At 42.9% G+C, this 20,862-nt stretch overlaps 2 protein-coding genes across 3 annotated transcripts; one reads left to right on the forward strand and one right to left on the reverse strand.

The window, feature by feature from the left end:
• Positions 1–1,799: 1,799 nt before the first annotated feature.
• On the reverse strand, positions 1,800–10,715 carry znf341 (zinc finger protein 341). 2 transcript variants are annotated; one of them, XM_062392954.1, is made up of 16 exons: positions 10,650–10,715; positions 9,466–9,576; positions 8,629–8,819; positions 8,211–8,357; positions 7,283–7,576; positions 6,959–7,142; positions 6,434–6,524; positions 6,243–6,333; positions 5,837–6,017; positions 5,380–5,624; positions 4,704–4,912; positions 4,363–4,459; positions 4,148–4,280; positions 3,406–3,517; positions 3,122–3,192; positions 1,800–2,703 (listed from the first exon to the last, which is right to left on the reverse strand). In XM_062392954.1, the coding sequence occupies exons 1-16, from the start codon at positions 10,678–10,680 to the stop codon at positions 2,078–2,080; spliced, it is 2,814 nt and encodes a 937-aa protein (XP_062248938.1). In that variant the 5' UTR covers positions 10,681–10,715; the 3' UTR covers positions 1,800–2,077. The 2 variants fall into 2 exon arrangements, with proteins under 2 accessions (XP_062248938.1, XP_062248937.1); XM_062392953.1 differs by having other exon boundaries at positions 6,434–6,527.
• Positions 10,716–11,262: 547 nt separating this feature from the next.
• Positions 11,263–19,617, forward strand: e2f1 (E2F transcription factor 1). Its single transcript, XM_062392955.1, has 7 exons — positions 11,263–12,623; positions 12,890–12,989; positions 13,740–13,959; positions 14,114–14,266; positions 14,528–14,642; positions 15,520–15,793; positions 16,827–19,617. Exons 1-7 carry the CDS (start codon positions 12,372–12,374, stop codon positions 17,066–17,068), a joined length of 1,356 nt encoding a protein of 451 aa, XP_062248939.1. The 5' UTR covers positions 11,263–12,371; the 3' UTR covers positions 17,069–19,617.
• Positions 19,618–20,862: the final 1,245 nt, after the last annotated feature.

Genomic DNA, 20,862 nt, shown 5'->3' on the forward strand with positions numbered 1-20,862 from the left:
TCAGGTAAGTTTCGATGATATTACTGGGGAAAATATATTAACATGCTGATTGAGGATTGTTCATCTAGCCTATTTCTATTCATTTATCCATCAATTGTAAAATATTTTTAAAGACGATTCCAATTGTTGGGCCAACTATTTATATCTCTGGCATAAGCTTTTTTCTCATCTTATTCTACAGAACAATGCCACGTGCACTATCTCATGTGTGGAGACATTTCACCCCAGCCAATGTAGAATGAAAGGCTGTGTACATTTGCAAATACTGTACAAAGACCTATGTTAAGAATGACACAGATGCAGAAGCATATAGTCAAGTGCCCAAAGTTTCCTCAGGGCTCAAATCAGCCTATGACAAAGAAAATGTTTATATTTATGTCTGTATATGACAAGGTAAATACAGTTAGTATAAATTACCCACAAAATGTCCAGTTTATTCTCGTTAATTCACGTATTTTCCCGATAATTCCAATGGAAAGTTTCCAACTTTGAATATTACCGGAATTTTGCAACCCTAGTTACAGCAGACAAAGACCTCGATCAAACTATCGGCTCATTCATTTGTGTAATTTAATGTATACTGTATGCTTTGAAATTCTCATTGTTAGCTTAAATACTAAATGTTGTCATTTTTCATGGATACACCGAGATGTCACAAAATGATTGGTCATGGAAATTTGGTTTAAGTTATTGAAAAGTCATGGAAAAGTCATTGAAATCCATTGGTCAAAATGTGTATGAACCCTGAGATTTGTATTGGTATTATGTTATTGTACAATAATGGGTTGGGGAAGTGATCAGTCACAAATAACTAAGGCTGACAGCAACCTATTATTATTTATCCCTATTATATCATATGTGTGTATTAACACAGTGGAGAATATGTTAGGGGACATGCAGTGGGAATGATGAGCAGCTTCTAAATCTGACAAGTGTTTTCTGTGCCACATTTTCTTTTGTTTGAGGCTAATCAGGTTCAGTGTACAGTGCGTGCATGAGGACAGTCCCACAGGAGATGGTTGAGCGAAGGACCCCTCCCCAGAACTGATTGGTTGCTGTCACTATAAGGATAAAAGAGCAGAGGGGCCTCGGACTCTTGTTTTTACCTTCCCAGCGCTGAGCAGAGTGGATCACTGGACGGACTGGAGGCAGCTGGTCCAGGTAACTGGACCTGGAGAGTTTCTGACAGACATGGAGAATAATCCTCTTTTCCATTATTAGCTTCATCTAGCACAAAGAGCTCCTCCTCCTCCTCAGCGTGGATTCAGCTGATGTAAAGATGTAATATTCAGTGATTATCTAAATTCACACTATTACAGTTGTCTTGATATATTCTGTAGCCATTCAAATGCTCAACACGTTCACTTAAATGATCATAAATACATTTGGTGTTGCCTCATATTACAAATACTGCACTGGGGTTGTACCTCCACCAACCAGTTCAGCTTCCGTCTACTTATATTCTGTCCCAGCTTCACATAAGGTCACTGTGACCTTTGTCCACCAAAATCAAATCAGTTCATCCTTGAGTCCAAGAATGGGACATACCGACAGACAGTGCAAAATACATAATGCCTCCAGCCACTGGCCGTCATCGGCACAGAGACATTAATAGATTTTATAAATTAGAATTGTAATCTGATCCAGAATAATATGCAATAAACTACTAATCATGATGAATATTTGCATTTAGCCCTTGTTCAGGGGTTTGGAGCGATTGATCATTCACAACATTTAAGAGTCAGAGTTGAACTTTACCTAAAATAAATATATGTCACAAATATTTTTTCAGACACTAATGAACTTGAAATAATTTAATTTTTGCTTCATAAAAGTAGAGAACGACCACTTTAGTGCAAAAGAACATAGACAAGGTCCACTGGTTGTCTTGGCGATACAGATTTACAAGGTAACATATTCCACATGTTAACATAAAATGAGTAAAATTTGTGCGTAAAATTTAAATAGCGTTTTAATTTAAAACAAATCTTTTCCCAGACTCAGGTTTTATATTAAATAATGTAGAACTCTGTTAAATGGTCCGGGTCCAGGAAACGTTCGTAGACGATGCTTCAAACTACAAACATGGCTGCTGCAAACCGTTCTGTCCACTGCTCTGAATCTGCTCCAGTGCATCGCTGCCATGTTCCATTCCGTCATCTTCCTCCTCCTCTTCTCTTTCTGTCTGTGCTTCGATGGTGGTGAGAGACATGGCAGCCTGACAACCCTCGTCACTCCTCTCCTCATCGTCATCCTCTTCTTCCTCCTCCTCCTCCTCATCGTGTCTTTCCATCTGCTCGTCGCTGTCCTTTAGGCTTCCATATTCCTCTTCCTCTTCTTCGTCATCGTCGTCGTCATCGTCATCATCATCGTCTTCGTCGTCGTCTCCCCCAGCATCATCTGTCCTCTCCGCATCTGTTAGGAACCCACTACACCTCCCATCATCTTCCTCGTCCTTCTCCTCCTCCATCGACCCTCCACCGAGCTCGCCTCCCTCTGCCTCTCCGGCACCTCCTTCGCCTCCTGTCCCATTCCCCGCCGCCGGACATTTGTGGTCCCTGTAATAGCTGTGCCTGGTGAATCCCTTGTTGCAGGTGGAGCATCTGAAGCGGTAGTTATCTGTGTGGGACTGCTGGTGCTCAAGCATGTGAGCCCGGCGGCTGAACGCCTTATGACAGAAGAGACACTTGTAGGGTTTGATACCTGGAGAAGAGGAGTTTATACGAATAAAGAGGGTTAACCTACACTGTAAAAGATAACAGTTTTTCTTACTTGCGTTACATTAATTTATTCTGGTTTTGTTTTTTTAGTTTTTCTTATTTCACACTATCAGGTTGATTAAACTCATGTAATGTAGGTTGTGTATGCATTTTGCTACTCCTTGTTTTTAGCTTAGCTCTTTCTGCAAATAACCAAATATTTCCTGTTTACACTGGGATGCTCAGTGGTCATGTGATGTGGATTTATAGGCTTTTTAGTAAGGACACATATATAGGGAGCCAAAAATGCTAGTGTAGATAGATCATTTTGGAATGTAGTAGTAATAGCAGTAGTAGTAGTAGTAGTAGTATGGATGTATGCTTTGTTTAAGTGTAAATCATTAGCAGCTTTAATCACTCACCAGAGTGTGACAGAATATGAGCTTTGAGTTTGTCTGGTCTGTTGAATTCTTTGTTGCAGCCAACATGTGTTCTGGTGAGAGAATACAAACGTTAGTACGACATATAATGGAAAAGCCTGCTATTAAACTAAGTCGGTCAGTAAGGACTAAATAAGACTAAAACGAAACTGGGACAGAGCAGAACATGTGAGGAGGAAAAGGCAGAACAGACGGCTGTAAGAAAAGGTAAAAAAAAGGCGGAGAGAGGATGAGTTAAACAAGAGCGACTGTTTCCGTGTCTTCACCTGAAGGGACATTTGTATTTCTTGAAAGGTTCGTGGATGAGCATGTGTCGCTTCACTTTGTCCTTCCTGTTGAACGTGGCCTCACAGAGGGAGCACTTGTACGGCTTCTCACCTGGGAAATGGAGGAGATCTGCTGTGATGAATGATTTATACAAACGCAGATCATTTGATCATTTGACGTGCAAATGATGACAAACTGTGAAATTCATAAACTTACTATTAGAATAACTATAGGTTAGTATATTTTTCATGTACTTTCACTTTGACTCTACTACGTTTTTTACAAAGCATTGCTTTACATGGTCTGACTTTGTTTTTGTCATTTAAAAGTAATCAATCATGAGAGGGGAACTGGTCCCCTGATCCAATCAGAGTGAGAAGTTAACATTAACTACTGTAATATGGATTCGGAAGGAGCCGAGAATCATGGACAATGATGTACTAGAGCTTTGCAATAGCGGGTAAGCTACACTTTCACTTTAAGTTCATATAAAATAACTACTTCCTTTTATTCAAGTAGAGTGTCCATTTATTAATTTAAGGTAAAATGTTTGCTTACTTCCTCTACCACTGATTTCATGTGGCCTCACTGTTTACACACACTAGCACTAGTGTTACCTGCCAACACAATCTACTGCAATTTAACAATAACTATAGTAACAAATCTGCCCTTAGTTGAGCTCAGTATCTAAGAAAATGCACAACTGTGCTCCCACAAAATAATGTGATGCTTATTCCCGACCTGAGTGAATACGAGTGTGGAGTTTGAGGTAGTGCTCCGTCTTGAAGGCCTTTTTACAGATCTGACACTTGAACCTCCCGCCAGCGCCATGAGTGGGCAGGTGGCGTCGGAAGTACCTTTCACACGGAAACACCTGACGGCCACAGAGAGAGCACATCAGATCACACACTGGGATTTGTATCGTTTGTGTTTGTTCACGTCGGTGTGTGTTGTACCTTCTGACAGTGCGGGCAGGGGAAGTTGTGTGAGGCGGTCATTAGATGTTGTTCCAGTGCCTCCTGGGTAGAATATCGGCTTTGACACTTCACACACCTGAGGTGAAAGACAAAAACAAAGGGAAGCGTGGTGGGTTTAGTTGAGATTAATAATGATATATAGTAGCAACCGACCACATTCACATACAAACAGAACAGAGAATTTTTTTGATAACGGATAAGACAGCTGGGCGTGGTAGCTTTGAGTAAATGTTACTTCCCAAGGGGTAAAACGTGAGAATTCCCTGTTCTCGCCATAACTGATATGGAATCATTAGTTATGGATGAGTGGTTGAGCTGACCTGAAGATGGTGGGTTCTTTGTGTGTGTTCTGCTGGGGGCAGAAGCAGTGGGAGTACTGGTGGACACCCAGTTCAAACAGCGAGGGGAACACTTTGCTGCAGAGGTGGCAGCGGTAGGTCAGCTGCTCCTGGTGCGTCCTGATGTGCTCCAAGAAATGATCCAGCTTCTGGAAAGTCTGCGAGCAGGACTTTAACACGCACTTGTAAACCTGCAGGAAAGCAAACACAAAGTACAATTCACTGAACCAGTTTTTCCTGGATGTTTTCACCAGTAACCAAGACTTTACTGCCCACCAGTTCAGAATGCCACTGCTTTCTATACGACTGAAAGGAGACCTGCAGATACATGAAACGACTGAACTGGACATTTCCCTGACAGTAACATGAATGAATTTAAGAGTATCATCATGTGGATGTTGAGACAGAGATCATCTGAAGTCACTAGCTTCCTGTAGTTAACAGGCTGCAGTTTAGCACGCCCAGTGTAAGTGGTCACGTGATCGGTGTTTTCAGGCGTCTTAGTATGGACAGGGTTTAAAACTGATTCGGAGCCAGGAATGCTTGTGTGGACAGATTATAGCGGTACAGGTGTAGCCATGCAATACATGACTGTCAGAAACAGAGGCAACCTATTTACCCTCTGACCACTCGCCACAAACACCCCACGGACACTCACCTGCTCCCCCTTGTGCAGGGTCATGTGGGACTTGAGCTGGAAGTAGGTCTTGAATTTGCTGGCGCAGAACTGGCACTGGTAGGAGCTGTCGATCACCACGATCTGTTTGGTCTGAGCTTGGCACTGTTGGATCTGGTCGCACTGGGTCTGCATCTGAGCCTGAGTGTGCCCGTTCCGTGCCGCCTCCCCCCGGCAGGCCTCCGGGTCGGCCTCAGGCACACTCTCCTCCAGATCCACTGGAGCCTCTGTGATCAATCATCGTATTTACATTGAGGGCTGGAGCCACAGATCTGACACAATCAGCTGTAGCTGCTTCAGGAACTGTGTGTATCAGGTTCATCCTCACTCATCATCATCATCTAATCTGACCTGTGTGAGCCTGCTGAGAGGCTCCACAGCCTTTAGTGATGACCTCATCAATATAATGTTACACAGTGTAGGATTTTACCAACTTTACCTGTTTGTGCCGCCTCTTCCTCTGCTTGAGTCTGGCACGGGGTCTGTTGCTGAGGCCCCTCCTCCTCCTGCTCCCCTCGCTGCTGCTCCCCGCCCCTCTCCTCCTCACTGGACGACACCGGAACCACCTTCACTGTGACGGGTAACCTGGACACCGTGCTGGCCACGCCCATAGGCCACACCTGCAGGGTGAGGACAGCTTCTGTTACAGAGGAATCTCTTCATGGCCAATAATAAGGGTTTTCTAAACCAGATACCGCTGCATATTCCACCAGGTCAACAGCTGTGTCAGTGACAGTTTGTTACATTTGAAATGAGTGTCTAACTCCCACACTACACTGCAGGTATTCTTTCGGGTGTTCAGAATTAGTGGGTTAGGTTAAAGAAACGGTCAGGGCTGTGCCAACCTTGTGTGTCTGCATGTGTTTCTTCACGTTCGACTTTTGGGCGAAGGCTCGGCCGCAGACGATGCACTGGAAGGGTTTCTCTCCGGTGTGGCTGTAAAAGGAAAATGATAATAAGTTCCTAAGTCGTTACTAGAACAGGGACGTCTGTTCTTAGATGGGTACAGTGCACCCCCTGTTGGCCAGTAACTCACCTTCTGATGTGCTGCTGAAGGTCAAAGTTTTTCGAGAAGATTTTGTCACAGAAGTTACACTTCAACTTCGGACCCTTTCCCTTCAGCTGGTCTACTATGGAGGGACATTCATTGAGTGAATATGTATCATGTGATCCTTTTAAAAACCATGGCCTTGATATGCTGTATCAATGATTAATAACTTGAAGTTTAAAACTGATCAGTATTTATCAACTTGCATAGTTTTGACAGAAGTCAGAACAGACAAAATAATTCATTATTCTTTTGGTGGAAGCTGTGACACTAGCAGCAGTAGATTTTATTGAGATGTGTTAGGTCTCTAATTTGGATTTTTTTTTAATTTTAGTATTTTGGGCAGATTGAAGAAAATAAGATACTAAGATTTCAAGAATAAAGTCTAAACATTATGAAAATTAAGTTGTCATTTATTGAGCAGGGTTTTTTTCTATAGTGATGCTTTTGTCTTTCTGTCAAATGTAAGTTTAGGCAACAGAACCATTATCAGCATTTTATTCCCTCACAGACCTGTTTCTCGGTCGGGACTCTTCTTGCTGCACCTGGGCCGTTTGGGAATGATAACCTTTTCAAAGTCACCCAGCTCCGTCAGGTTGCTGGTGATGCTGCACGTCTTGGTTTTGGTGCACTGTTTCCCGGGGCTGTAGACGGGAGGGGTGGTGAATGACTGACTCTCTACACACTGACTGGGCACCTGGGGGATGGACAAACACACACACAAACACACTCTTTGTAATCGTTTTAAATTGAATTCCTGCAGAACTTTTTACTTTTTTTTCTTGTGCATAACAAGAAGTGTTCAGGGATGCACAGCAAACCGCAGACTTTACTCACTTGCACAGGATGGAAAGGCTGCAGACCCAGGGTGTGGATCTCTGCACCACCAACTCCGGCCATGTGAGGCAGTGTGCTGTACACCTGGACCACTGAGTTGCTGTGGCTCACTGCGACTTGAGAAGAGAGCGGCTGCTGGGTGGGCTGGCCGGCCGGTAGCGGGTGGGCCGGTGTTTGGCCAGGGGGAAGCGGGTGGGAGGACTGAGGCTGTTGCTGCTGCTGGTGATGATGATGATGGTGGTGGTGATGGTGCTGAAGGTAAGATACCCCAGCTGCATGCATGCTCAGGTTACTCTGTTTAATAAACAGATTTAAAAAGAGATCAGCATCAGTAAATTATTTCAGATTTATTGTATATTTCTGATTGAAAACAGACATTTTCAGTGAAAGAGAAAGTAGGGCTGAAAAATGCATGTTAAAGTAATATTGTGATTATATGACACATTGTGATATGACACAAATCGTGTTTTTAGTATGAGTGCTTGGTTATTGAAGAAATTTCACAGATTACTTTACTTTTGTTCAAATATTTTTTTCTGAAAGATACTTCTCTTGAACTCAAATATAAAAACATATAAACTTAAAAAATGACTAAATAATAATCTCTTTCAAAACAAAGGCATATCCATAAATGTCAGTATTTTAATAGAATAATTAAATGAAAAAAAAAATTTAAGTGAGACATTTTGAAAGCCCAAACAGACAATTTAAGCACAGTGTAACGAATCATTAGTCATGCAGTTACAAATGAACAGTGACAAATGTTTGTATTTGTACGGACTTTCTGTTCATAGTGAACACTGAGTTTAGAGCAGAGCGACGTTTGCACAATGAGCTGTGAGGAGCGAGTGTGGTTTGTTGTGAGTGGACATGTGGCTGCTGCGTTATAGGGTTTAAACCATGTGTAATGTCGCCCCCTGCTGTTTACCTGTATAGGTGACTGCATGGCGGCCATGGGCTGGTCGATGGAGGTGAAGGCTGAGATGGCTGACATGAGAACGTCATCACTGACCAAAACGTTGCCTTGGACCAGGGTGTGTGTTAGAGGGGAGGGAGGGACTGTGATGTAAGAAATCTGGTGTGTGAAAGAACAGTAACACACAAACATTGAATACAAGTTCAATATTTTGATAAAAACTATACAATCCAGTATATCTACAATATTTATTTCAGAGCACAGTTTCTTTAACCAGCTGCAGCTACGACTTAGTTTTTAACTCTTTAACAATTCTTGTTCTGATATTTTATGTCCCTATCGACATTGTTTCATTATTTGTTTCCTCTACCAGTTATTTATCTTTTGCCCTCAGTAACTGATTCATCTAATGAAACATGTCTACCCTCACCTGTCTGTTGGGAGGGGTCTGTGGTCCGGAGCTGATTAAGGGGACGGCTGTGTAGGCATTGGTGGAGGCCATGGACACTGTGGACAGGGAGGGGGCGCTAGACTGACACTGCTCCCTCTTGTGTGTCATGAAGGCTGTCAGGGAGTTGAACTGTTTCTTACACTTCCCGCACAGGAACACGTCCTCGTCGTCTGCATGAAGGACAAACGCAGAGAGATTGAGACCAGCACAACAGGAAAAACGATGGAGAGATGGAGCGACATATCTACAGCAATACCACGCAGTCATAACCTCCAGTATTTACATACATAACCTCCAGTATTTACATAAAGAATGTCAATTTTGATAATATGACTGTATCAACCTATGGTCATGAGCTCTGGGGAGTGACCAAGAGAACAAGGCTGCAAATACAAGTGAGAAATTAAGTTTTCTCTCTCGGTGTCTGGGCTCAGCCTTAGAGATAGGGTGAGGAGTTCAGACATCCAGAAAGAGCTCGGGGTACAACCGCTGCTCCTCCATGTCGAAAGGGAATACAGATGAGGGGGTTGGGGCATCTAGTCAAGAGGCCTCCAGGGGGCCTTCCTTTGGAGGTTTACCAACGGTGAAGAGACCCGGGGATAAACCCAGAACTCCCTGGAGGGTCTGCATATCACATCTGACATAGAAATGTCTCAGGATGTTTAATTTGAGGAACAAAAGGAGTTTTATGGTGTAATAAGCTGCTGGAGTTACACTTATTGAGACATTGTGACGCTAAAAAGAGATCTAGGAGAAATTTGATCAAACTAATATTTGAACGTCTGTTGTCACATATATTGTATTCGTTGCACATACCCATAGACTGGATGGTGGACGTCCCTGAGACGTTCTGGTTGTTTGGGTCGGGAACTCCACCTTGGCCGTCCAGCAGAGACTGGACCGCTAACACAGTCTGGTTGTCCATCCCTGAAGAGGACAAGGAAAAAGAAGATGATGGCGGAGGAACAGAGAAACAAACACACACAGGTCTGAGAGTATAAGTCTCTTAAGGGGCGGCTGTGGATCAGGAGACATAGCTGTGAGTGATATAGATGCCCTTTGAATGAATGTGTGTCAGAATTGCTGAATAGCTAACATTGTACTGTGAAGCACAGTAAATGTAAATATAAAGACAGACCATGTACCATGTAAGGGTCTGAGTCAATGAACTGTTAGGGGAGATTAGTGTCAGACCCTGAAGATGATGGAGACACTGTATGTTGTTGACGGACAAGAAAATGACCTTGTTTGATTTAATTAAAGATTATAGGTTCTGTATAAGGTCATGCAGTCACTGCTACTCTATAGTTCTCTTGTACCACATGAGAGGTCACCTGTGTCTGCTGAGCAGGGCTTAGTAGTTCAACCACTAACTATGCAAGAGTGATCTAGCATTTTAAACCATGACTCTGACATTATGGTTTCCACTTGCGGTTGAAATAGCATCTGCAGTCTCATCCAAGAAGAGGTTCAAAACTAATTTAATGGCGTTTGCCTAGTTTCCCAGATTTTTCTTTTTTCTTCTATGTGTGAGAAAATGCTTTGTCTGTTTCTTTTATTTAATACCTGGTCTATAAAAGGTGCCATTTCAAATCAGCTTGATTTATTAGTGAAAGAATAAGAATGATGTCGCTGTAGATCCACACACTATATGTGTATTGTACATATATAGTGTGTGTTACCTGATGCAGAGAAACATGGAGTGTGAGCAGCAGGAGGAAGCTCACATCATTTCACTGCCTGACTGCGACACACGATCATCGCAGTCTGTCCATAAGCTCTACCCCATTATCAAGAATCAATCTGTTGGTTTGTTTACAGTACAGACACCCTGCCTTCATGGGATGTTTTGATTGTTGTCACTCATATTAACGGATTTACGCGGTTTGTGGTGAGTGTCCTGTGCATCAACATTGACGCGGTACATTGGCGTTGATTCAAAAATACATTCAGGTTTGATTCTCGCTGCGGTGACGCGGTTAATAAGAAAATATTCCCACCTTCAAGCACTTCAAATATTGCCTGCGCCATCTTGTCGCTCTCCTGCTGCGCGATAGGCGCTCCATTAGCAGTGGCTGCCGGTTCACAGGCACCGCCTATAGAACGTAAATATATCAAGCGGAGAGGAAACAACGATGGACACGAATAAAGCCACGAAGAAGTCACTTCATCGCTCGAAATGCACAGTACAATGCGGAGGGTGTGGAAATATGAACCAGCTGAATAAACACTGGGTTTGTCTGACGCCTCGACATAGAATAACTAAAGTTACCGTTCCTCATAAAAAAAACTAACATTTAAAACTCAAAAAAGAACACTGTAAGATGTGAAGTAGTATCAAGATGTGTATTTATAATTTAACATAATCTAATGTAAATTAACAGAATGAAAATGATGGTAGTAATTCCAATTTAACCGTGTAACTTGAACGCATCTTTGAATCGATAACTCTGCGCTCGGTGACGTAAAATGACAGGCCTTTGCACCAATCACAGAGCGTCTCTGTAGCCCGGCGGAAGCTGCTGCTTTCTGCCCAATGGTAGCCCTCGGATAGGCACACGTGTCCATTTCGCGGTAAAAAAGATTTCGCGCGAAAACTGCCCGAGCCTTGTTTAGGGGTAGATCAGCTGGGACAATATCAACAATAACAGCCGAAAACGGGCTCGGGTCGGCGCTTGTCAGACGCAGACCACACCCGGTGCGAACAACCGAAGCACCGGCGGCTGCTCCCAGAGAGGATGCGCGTGTTTTCCGCCGCTTTATCTCCTGTTTGCTCCAGTTTTGGCGGACTGCTTCCTGCGTGCCCCAGACAAAACGAGGTGGTAGACGAATTGCGGCTAATAACTTAGCTAACATACTAACCTGCCACACAACACCCGAGTAAACCGAGCTGTTGGCTCTCTGCTGAGCTGACTGGCGGTTTCACAAGTGTGCTCTCAACTGGACCTGTGAGACATGGCGACGGCTTGTGTACAGTAGCTATCTAACGTCGATAGCTCACTTCTGGAAAGCTGCGACAAAGTTTGACAAGCCTGTCAAATAAGCCCCTTGTGCGGCGTCAGCGCCCAGGACCCAGCCGGGAGCCGTACATGTGTGACCCGGAGGCGGCTGCGGGCTGTGGGTGAACTTGTGCCGGTGTGTTGTTGAACAGGAGCTAGCTCGTTAGCCGGGCTGTGGTGGCTGTGCGGAGGGCACAGGGGGGCCGAGGCCTCGCGGCTCTACTGTACTGACAGATGAAAACAAAAGATTAGCACGCTAGCTGCTAACCTCCAGCGTTTATTACCCCCACGACCAAAGAGCATCTCTTTAGCCTGGTAATCACACGAGCCGCGGAGCCTCGAGGCGCAGGCTTACTGTACATTTAGCAACTGTATTTTATTTGCCTAATTTCCTGTTTGGCAGGACATCCTGTCTTTGCTGTTACACCAAATATCTGATTGAGGACGTTTCCTGTAAGAGGGATAACTTTGTTGAAGTTATGTGATGGGTTATAATATGTTTATAGGATGTTTTGTATGAACGGTAGCTGGGGCCCACAGAGAGGAAGACGCCTTGTTGAGAGATGTTGGAGCTTCCTGTGATCACCTGCATGAACACCTCCAGCAGCTTCCACCACCCTTCCCTCAATTCACAGAGCGCAGCAAATGCAAAGCGACGTGGATCCTCTGTCTAACCACCGCATCATAGTTTGAGTCCTGCGCAGGGGGCCACTCAGTGACGCCATGTCAGAGACTCTGATCACGGGCCACACGTCCGAGGACCTGTTGGCCGACTTCGAGACCCTGCTGAACTCTGGCAGCATTGAACTGGTCGAGGACCACCAGATAGTGATCATCACCACCCCCGGCACCGAGGGGCTCCACCCGGCCATCGCCCCCACCAGTACAGGAGAGATCCTGCTGTTCGCCACACCCCAGGGCCCAGCTGATGTTGGGGTCCAGGACAAGAGGCGGCCGGCTCTGGGGAGACCTCCGGTGAGGAGATTGGGGGGGGGGGGGGCATATTTGGGAGGAAGTGAGAGAGTGAGAGGGGAAGTGGCGAAATGAGGTTTATGTGTGTATATATATATATATATTACACATACATAGCAGAATGCTTACAAATTTTAACACTAAGCAGACCTAATCACCTGTTGCTTATAGACATTTTGTTTTGCTCTTGGTTCATCATTATACTAACGTGTAGTTTATAGTTATGGTAAGTAAGGTGTTTTGAAGTCTGTGCATTTGGATCTGTTTAGGTAAAGAGGAAGTTGGACCTGGATAGTGACCATCAGTATGTCAGCACCACTCGAGTGTCCATTGGCAAAGCACCACCCTCAACACCTGCCCCTCCCAGAGGTACACCCCCCCCACCCCCCCCATACACACACGCACACACACACACACACACACACACACCAGAGTGTGTCTTGGGTCACAACCTTAACCTGACCAAACCCAAGAAAAAGTCCTGTTTTTTTTGTGTGTCTGCACCTGGCACGAATTGGATGTTTCCCCAATTACAGCCACGTGCATCGTTAAAACATTGAGTAACTTTCTTGATTCTTGTTGTTCTGGGTTTGTACTCTCATGGTTGTATGCACTTATTGTACGTTGCTTTGGATGAAAGCCTCAGCTAAATTAAATGTAATGTAATTTGTCCACCCACCATGAATGAATATAATTTCAAAGTTTCTTGTACTCTACCAACCTAGTCCCAAGAGCCTCGGACCATGTATCCCCACTGTAACACACTCACACAGCTGTGAAAACAGCTAAATATAAAAAATCTATAAAAAACAATGATCATATTATTAAAGGAATTGGCAATGTATTTTCTTTTGAATGACTAATTGCTGCAGCTTTAAAAAGTGCGCAGTATCAAAATAATTAACGGAGATAAACAAAGACCTCGGGTCAGTTCACCAATGGTGCAATGTAGTTTCTGGAATATATATAAATTAATCAGATTAGCGCAGGTTACATAGCATATGTAGCTGTCCTCTGTGAAAAGGCTTGTCATGCTTCACTCAGACAGACCCGGGTCCAGTTGTTTAAAAAATATCTTGAACAAAATAATCCTGATTTGGAAATCCCATAAATTTCCAGTTCCTCGAACCACAACGGAGAAGTCGCGGTATGACACTTCTTTGAATTTGACCACCAAGCGCTTTCTGAGCCTGTTGTCCGAGTCAGCTGATGGCGTGGTGGATCTGAACTGGGCCTCTCAGGTCCTGGATGTCCAGAAGAGACGCATCTACGACATAACCAACGTCCTGGAGGGAATCCAGCTCATCTCCAAGAAGTCCAAGAACAACATCCAATGGCTGTGAGTGTAAAACAAGCCGGTTATTTAAAATAATGCTGCGGTGAGGCAGCTGAAGAAGAGATTACTATGTTCACACCAAAGTCCTGTATTACTACGATGAAATACTGCAGCTGGTGTTTGTGTTTAGATTGTTCTCTGCCCTCTTCACCTGCAGTGGCAACCGAATCGACGCAACATTGGTTTCCCGACATAAGGAGTTACAGCAGGAGGTGTGTGACCTCACTGAGGCCGAGGAGCAGCTGGACCAGCTTATTTCCAAATGCAACCTGCAGCTGCGGCTGCTCACAGAGGACCCACAGAACAAGAAATATCCTTTTGATCTCGATGACCCATGATGGGATGATTGGATCGTGATTTCAGTAGCACCAGTGAAGCCTGATCGAATGTCCCAGTCTCATACATTTTTTTTACCCAAAGGTCTCTAGTCCAAACCACGGCAGGAGGCCGGGCTGCCATTGTTGTGTTCTGTTGTGTCTGTCCTTTTTTTTCCATATATTTAGCTATGGACAACATTTTAGTTTTCTCATTCCCTTACAGCTGTGTTGTCCTTAACTGTTGTGCTCATCACGTTGGGCTATGTGCGCTGCCAGGACTTGAGGAAGTCATTTGATTCCCCAGACCATCTGGTGATGGTGATCAGAGCTCCACCTGAGACCCAGATGCAAGTTTCAGAACCCAGCGAGGTACGGGTCTAATTAAAGTTGAACCCATTGAGACCTATGGCGAGAATCTAGCCAGGGCTTGCAGTGTGAACATCCTCTTTAATGCTGAATAGAAACACACCCAAAAAACCTAAGTGCTGTTTGAAAACCACACCTAAAACCTGAGGGTTTTATGAACAGCAGACAGTACTGCCAATGTTTACAAATTTGATACTGTAAACATTTGGCTTTAATAGAAAGTCATTGCAATCTCCCTAAGCTTTGTAAATCGCATTTTAATAAACCAACAAACCCAGCACATTCAGCGAGATCCCCCTCTCCTTTCAATGTCTCGTTCCGACTGAGTCCTAGTCAGTGGATCTGCAGGAACATCATCTGGGTCTCAATCTCATTCATTGTTATCTTCATTTTCAGTGTTCTGCTGTACTCTTCTGAAATACTGCTCCCCTTGATAAATTTGCCAAATTATGTCTTTAACGCTACTGTGAAAACTTTTGAGCATACTAAAAGCGCTAATTTTTTTTTTACATTTCCCATAATGCATCTCACCTTTCCCACAAGGTGAGATTTGAAAACTTTTGTGCATACTAAAAGTGCTAAAAAAAATACATTTCCCATGATGCATCTCAACTTTCTTAAAGTATTGCAGTGAATCTCGATGCATTTTATCAGTCACATTTCTTTCAAATGATGATACCATATAAAATCCAAACACACCTCATCTGGCTCCAAACAGAGAAGAACTCAAACATCGCTCTCTATCATAAAGGTGTATACACTCTTATAGAGCATCAGGTCTAAATGGGTTTAATCACACTCCTATTTATTCAAGTGTATTTGTTTCAAGGTTATGAGGTTTTGACTTTGCAGTGTGTGTGTGTTTGTCAACGTCACTCAGGGTTACCAGGTGTCACTGAAGAGCACGCACGGCCCTATCGACGTCTTCCTCTGTCCAGACGACAGCTCTGGCGTGTGTAGCCCCGTGACAGGAAGTAGTCCCACAAAACCCAACGCTGACCCCTCCCTGGTCCCGCCTCACACACAACCCACAGACCAACCCCTATCCACAAACTCTCTGGAGGTGGGTTTATCGTCCCCGGCGTCAACGTCTTCCACAGTGACAGCAGCCTCCCAGCAGGACCCCTCATCTCTGGTGTTAGGTGGAGACACGGGTGAGTATTTACATTTTCCCGTGACATGCACAAGGAAGTGGGGGATTCTCTGCTCCGACACGTCCATAGCAGTAACCAATTATCTGCGGGATTCAGGTGAGGGGTGGTGCAGAGGCCTGATGCATGGAAGCATGTGAAAACAAAAATAGAACCCTTTGTTACCTCACACGTCAGGGGAGCTGACGATGAATTATGATTACCAATAGAAACACAACATTCTCTATGTGACTTCAACGATTTAAGGTCAGCTCGTGATATACCAACACAATGATTAAATCTATTCAGGTGGATGTTTTGATGGACCGTGTCACTAGCGCCACTGAGGATGAGCAGCAGTAAATCATCTGTGTCCTTAATGTAACAGGCCAAAATGCAATGAGAGTAGTGTGGCAATATGGGTATTACTAATATTCCTAAGAAGGTTTTTGTTTTGTCATTGTGTAAGTGTTGAAGCAATGAAGGTGACACACCTGACTTGAATGCAGTAACATCTCTGCTCTCACTGGCATGACATGTCAAAATGTCTGCTGTGAAAAAGGCCTTAATGAAAATAATCTCTCATGTGCGATGTGTACTTTTTCAAACACAAAACCAGAAGGGCGATCACAGAGCTTTTAAAGGAAGTGAAAAGAAAATTCCGATCACTCAAAAATCCTCGGGGCATGCACCACTACTCCACAGATTCCCATGACATTTTGTGGAAGGGTAGGTCATGCCCCACCTGCAGTGTGTGCACAGTTCTGCTAACTAACAAACTTAGTTGAAAACATTTCCTCTTTTGCCCTATGAAGACTATGAACTTAATTTACTGAAATAAATAACTAACTTAATGATTGGTTTGGACTGAATGAAAAGTTGATTAAACCTTAAAAGATCATTGGCCAATTTATTATCTTATATCATTTTGGTTTGATGAAATATTAACTTTGGCACTGCACACGACCAGTCCCAGCTGTGGAGTCAGTGGTATAGTTGTCTCTTTGTAAGGCACAATATAAATATATGTATACAGACATGTGTGCATATTTTACAGAATCGCTGCTGGGTGGTGATCCGTTCCCCAGCCTCGGAGACATGCCCGACTTCGACCTCTCACCCCTCTCTTCCTCGGACTTCCTGAACGGAGAAGGCCTCCCTCTCCCATTGGACGGTTTCATAAACCTGTCCCCCCCTCACAGTCATGATTACCATTTTGGACTGGAGGACCACGAAGGCATCAGTGAACTCTTTGACTGTGACTTCGGGGACCTGTCACAGGTTTTGGGGGACAGTTAGATGAAAAAGGAGGAGGAGAAACGTGGCAAAATAATTCTAAATTTAGGAGATTATCCTCTGTCCCCGGCGGCTTCTAAAGGAAGGATGGACACCAACATTTTACTGATAAATATTTGTATAAATTGAATGTTAATGATTTAATGTGGGGGGACCGAAAATAATTTGCACAGCCATTGCCTGTGAATCCTGAAAATTTTACAATCTTGAAGTCCCCCAAATTATGCAGCACATTATTAGCAGTTCTCTTTGGCCATTTAAACATTTTAGACCAAGACTTCAGCTTTAGAATAGCTATTTAAATTATTTATGAATGTTTTTTTGATACTTTGTACCAAGTGAGGTTTTTGTTGTTATTGATAGTGTTTTGTCAAAGTGGATTGTGCAGGTGTTTGAGTGTGATTGAGTATTGATTCAAACGGCTGGTTTCCTTAACACGAATTAACTGCCACTCATAAGGCTGGTTTCTTACACGGCTGCGCCTGGTGTGTTTTCATAAGGAAAGGTTTGCATCCCACAGCTTTAGTCTGTTTTTAATATACAAACAAAATATTTTGGGTGTAAAACAGTGCAATCCTGAAAAACTGGATCCACTAATGTCTCTGTAACTGACAATTAGATCCAAGGCCCAAGATTTCCACAGTCCTCGGTGGATTTGAACTCATTTACAGTGAGACAAACGCTCACATAGAGCTAAGATGCTTTTCGAGAACTGGACCTCCCACTCTTACATTTTCAACAGTGGTAATTTTACTTCATAAGAAACCTTTCACGTTGCCTCAATGGAAAGCCATTTTAGAGAATCAAAACAACAATGTCTGACAAATAATAAGGTCCTGTAGGATAAATAAGAAATTAATATTCATGTGTAGGAAACCAGGTGATGATAGACTGCTGCAGTTATGCTAGCGGGTAAAAGCTAATACTGAATATATTGTTCTCTATTAGTTAGCTAGGCGTTTAGCCATAGTCTCAGGTGTTCAGAGCAGAGCAAAGTCTTAAATCAAATGTTTGTCATGCAACATGAGAGTGATGATTTTAGCTGTTTCATGGGTGATGCGTAGGTTGACAATAGATTTTCACAGATTTAGAGAATGTATGACGCGGGTGATCAGTTCAGGAAGTTAATATTCATGCCTTAAGTCAGCATCCCATATACCAAGTAAAGGGATGCACATCTTGTCTTGGCCCCAAAACAATCAATTCCTCCTTGTTTTCCTGCTTCAATGGAATCAGGTGTCATCTCCACAAGCCACAACACACCCTGGTTGTGTTTCTGTTAGAACCACATTACAATTTTAGCCGCAATAACCGATGTTTTCACATCACTGTCAGATTGAAAACTGCCCCCCTACATGTTGTGTGTTATTGTTAGAAATGTCAGCATCAAACGTCTTTTGTTCTAAGTTATGTAAGCTAACATGTTTTTGTTTTTTGCGTTCCTTATGTAAAGGGATTTGATGTGTGCTGGTTTGTGAGTGGGAAAAACTAATTGTTTTGTTTAATTTTATATTTATTTAAAAAAAAAAAAAAGAATTAATAGAAAAAAATGGTACAAAAAGTTTTCCATACATTTTCTGGCAGGAAGGGAATCAATCCCCACACTTAAACTTGTTAAATCCAAACAAGTTGTGCCCTTGTAAATGTGTCCATAGTGGTGAGAAGAAGTATTTTTTTTGTAATGTTTTGTCGCGCATTTATTTTTCCTGCTTGTGGGGAAAGAAAATGACTCTTACCTGATGTTCATTTGCAACCTTTGATTTGGATGATGAAGCCAAGAAAATCAATGTCCTCTTCATTTACGGCCTTCTCAGTCAGACCAGTTCAAATCATAAATATTGCAGGTTCGGGCTACGTAGCTATTCTAAGGTTGTACAGGGATTATCATGTAGCCTGTGTGTGCCTCAGACTGTCGTGTGAATGTGTGAAAAACTTGTAACCAGTCAACCTTTTTTAATTTCTTTCGTTTTAATCTTCAGATCTGCGGAAAGGTAAAGGTGCTATATGAAAGTTTTTGCCATCGCTTCATGGCTAACATTAGCATTAGTAGCCGTTTTTTTTTACCAATCTGCTGACATCGCTGCAAGTTCATCTTCAAACCACATCCCTTTCCATTGTGTTGGAAAACAGCATCAGTCCAGAATCTTGTTTTGCTTTTATTTCCATTCTGTTATTGAAATTGATCATGCTAACAGGCTAGCCCCAGCCGGGTCCGCCAACAGTCTGGAGGCAAATAACACTTACATATAGCACCTTTTTAAAATCCAGCAAATAATTTCAATTTTTTCTGTCTGGCCTCCATTAGCGGCTGAGCTGTTCGACATTGTTCACCAAAAGTGAGCAGTTTAGTTCGTCCTGTGTGGAAGTCGTGCCATGTTCTGCTTCTCTGCAGGACAAATGCAGTGCCTTGTTAGGGTTAAATTTCAATTATTCATTAACTGTTGAATCAGGGTTTATTTTCTGTGCGATCTTGTAAAAAAAAATGCAGTGTTTCGGTGTTGAATTTTTTTGTGTGTGTTTGCGTTTGGGGAAATAAAATCAAGTCAACATTGCACCTGGGTTGAAATCAAATCACGTTCAGTCCAAATGACCAAAAGGCCAGCTGGATTTGAGGTAACAATGTGTCAGAGTTTTAAGGAATTCATCATGAAATACAACATTTGATCCAGACTGTATAACATTTTCAACACCTATAAAGGGTGTTCATTTTTTAAAGTGTATGTCCATTGGTTCGACACAGAAATGTCAAAATGAAAGTGAATTGACTCCAACCCTGATATAGTCAAAGTGCTTTTAAGGGAAACATTGTTGATACATTCTGGGTTTAGATAAAATACAGGTTTGTACTTGTCAATTATTAATAGCCTCCAGTATGCCCTTTTGTATCACTCTTTCTTCGACAAAATAAAAAGTTAACTATATTGATTCAACTATTTGCTTGTCTTTCTGTAGAGCAAAAAGAAACACCTATGTGTCACCGCAAATCCAGCAATTTTGCGAAATGAAGGACTAAACTATTATCAAAGCTAGGAATAACTGGACAAAATGCACTTAGAGGTTTTTGCTCTTTTTGCAGCAGTGTTTGTCATAGAGAAGTGAAAAGTATCTCACCTATGCAGCTAGAGGGAGCTTTTTACTTAAGACTGAAAACCATTTGAGAAACCCAACCTTTCATTAATCCAATAATAATGATCGGTTTTATTTAGCACTTTCTTAGTCTTGATGAATATTCAAAATGCCAATTGCCATTCACCTGTTCATATTCATTCCGTGCATCTATATCACATCCATCACACACTGCCTATCATAGAGCATGTTTGTGTCATTATTTTCAATTGGATTCTAATTCTTGGTCAATTAATTGAGTGTTGAGGGTAAGAGCTAATATAGTATAACGCATCAGGGTCGTCTTACAAGTCGTATACGCTCAATGAGTGGGCCACATGGCTCTCATAGTACTGCCATAAAAAAACAGTAGCCGGTCAGATTAACCTTGAGCCTCAGTTTACCCTCAAGTTCGGCCTGTATCAATGTATCAATGATTACAAGGCAAAACAACCACATGTTCTCTTTGTTCCGGAGAACTACTAAAAAGGCAAGGAACTCAATCCCCCAGGATGCCGCAGGTCCTTTTGTTAACCCAGAGTTGAGATAAGCCACGGGGTTAACTCCAATTGGTCACTCTGGCCCCATGACCTGTGAGGTCGCCGGGCCAATATAAGGCCACTTCTCCTCCTCCTCTCTCTCTTTTCCACAACCCTTCCAAGGAGGAAGGCTGCCGGCTTCTTCTCCTGCAT

The sequence above is a fragment of the Platichthys flesus genome, chromosome 7 (assembly GCF_949316205.1).
Source record: "Platichthys flesus chromosome 7, fPlaFle2.1, whole genome shotgun sequence".
Taxonomy (NCBI): domain Eukaryota; kingdom Metazoa; phylum Chordata; class Actinopteri; order Pleuronectiformes; family Pleuronectidae; genus Platichthys; species Platichthys flesus.

Excerpts from the sequence above, each read along its gene's own strand:
- e2f1 (XM_062392955.1), top strand. The coding sequence starts at position 12,372 with ATGTCAGAGACTCTGATCACGGGCCACACGTCCGAGGACCTGTTGGCC. Across the intron at positions 12,990-13,739 it reads AACACCTGCCCCTCCCAGAG|TTCCTCGAACCACAACGGAG; the intron begins GTACACCCCCCC and ends ATAAATTTCCAG. Across the intron at positions 13,960-14,113 it reads AAGAACAACATCCAATGGCT|TGGCAACCGAATCGACGCAA; the intron begins GTGAGTGTAAAA and ends CTTCACCTGCAG.
- znf341 (XM_062392953.1), bottom strand. The coding sequence starts at position 10,680 with ATGGCGCAGGCAATATTTGAAGTGCTTGAAG. Across the intron at positions 8,358-8,628 it reads AGACCCCTCCCAACAGACAG|ATTTCTTACATCACAGTCCC; the intron begins GTGAGGGTAGAC and ends TTCACACACCAG. Across the intron at positions 4,281-4,362 it reads CCTGCCCGCACTGTCAGAAG|GTGTTTCCGTGTGAAAGGTA; the intron begins GTACAACACACA and ends TGTGGCCGTCAG.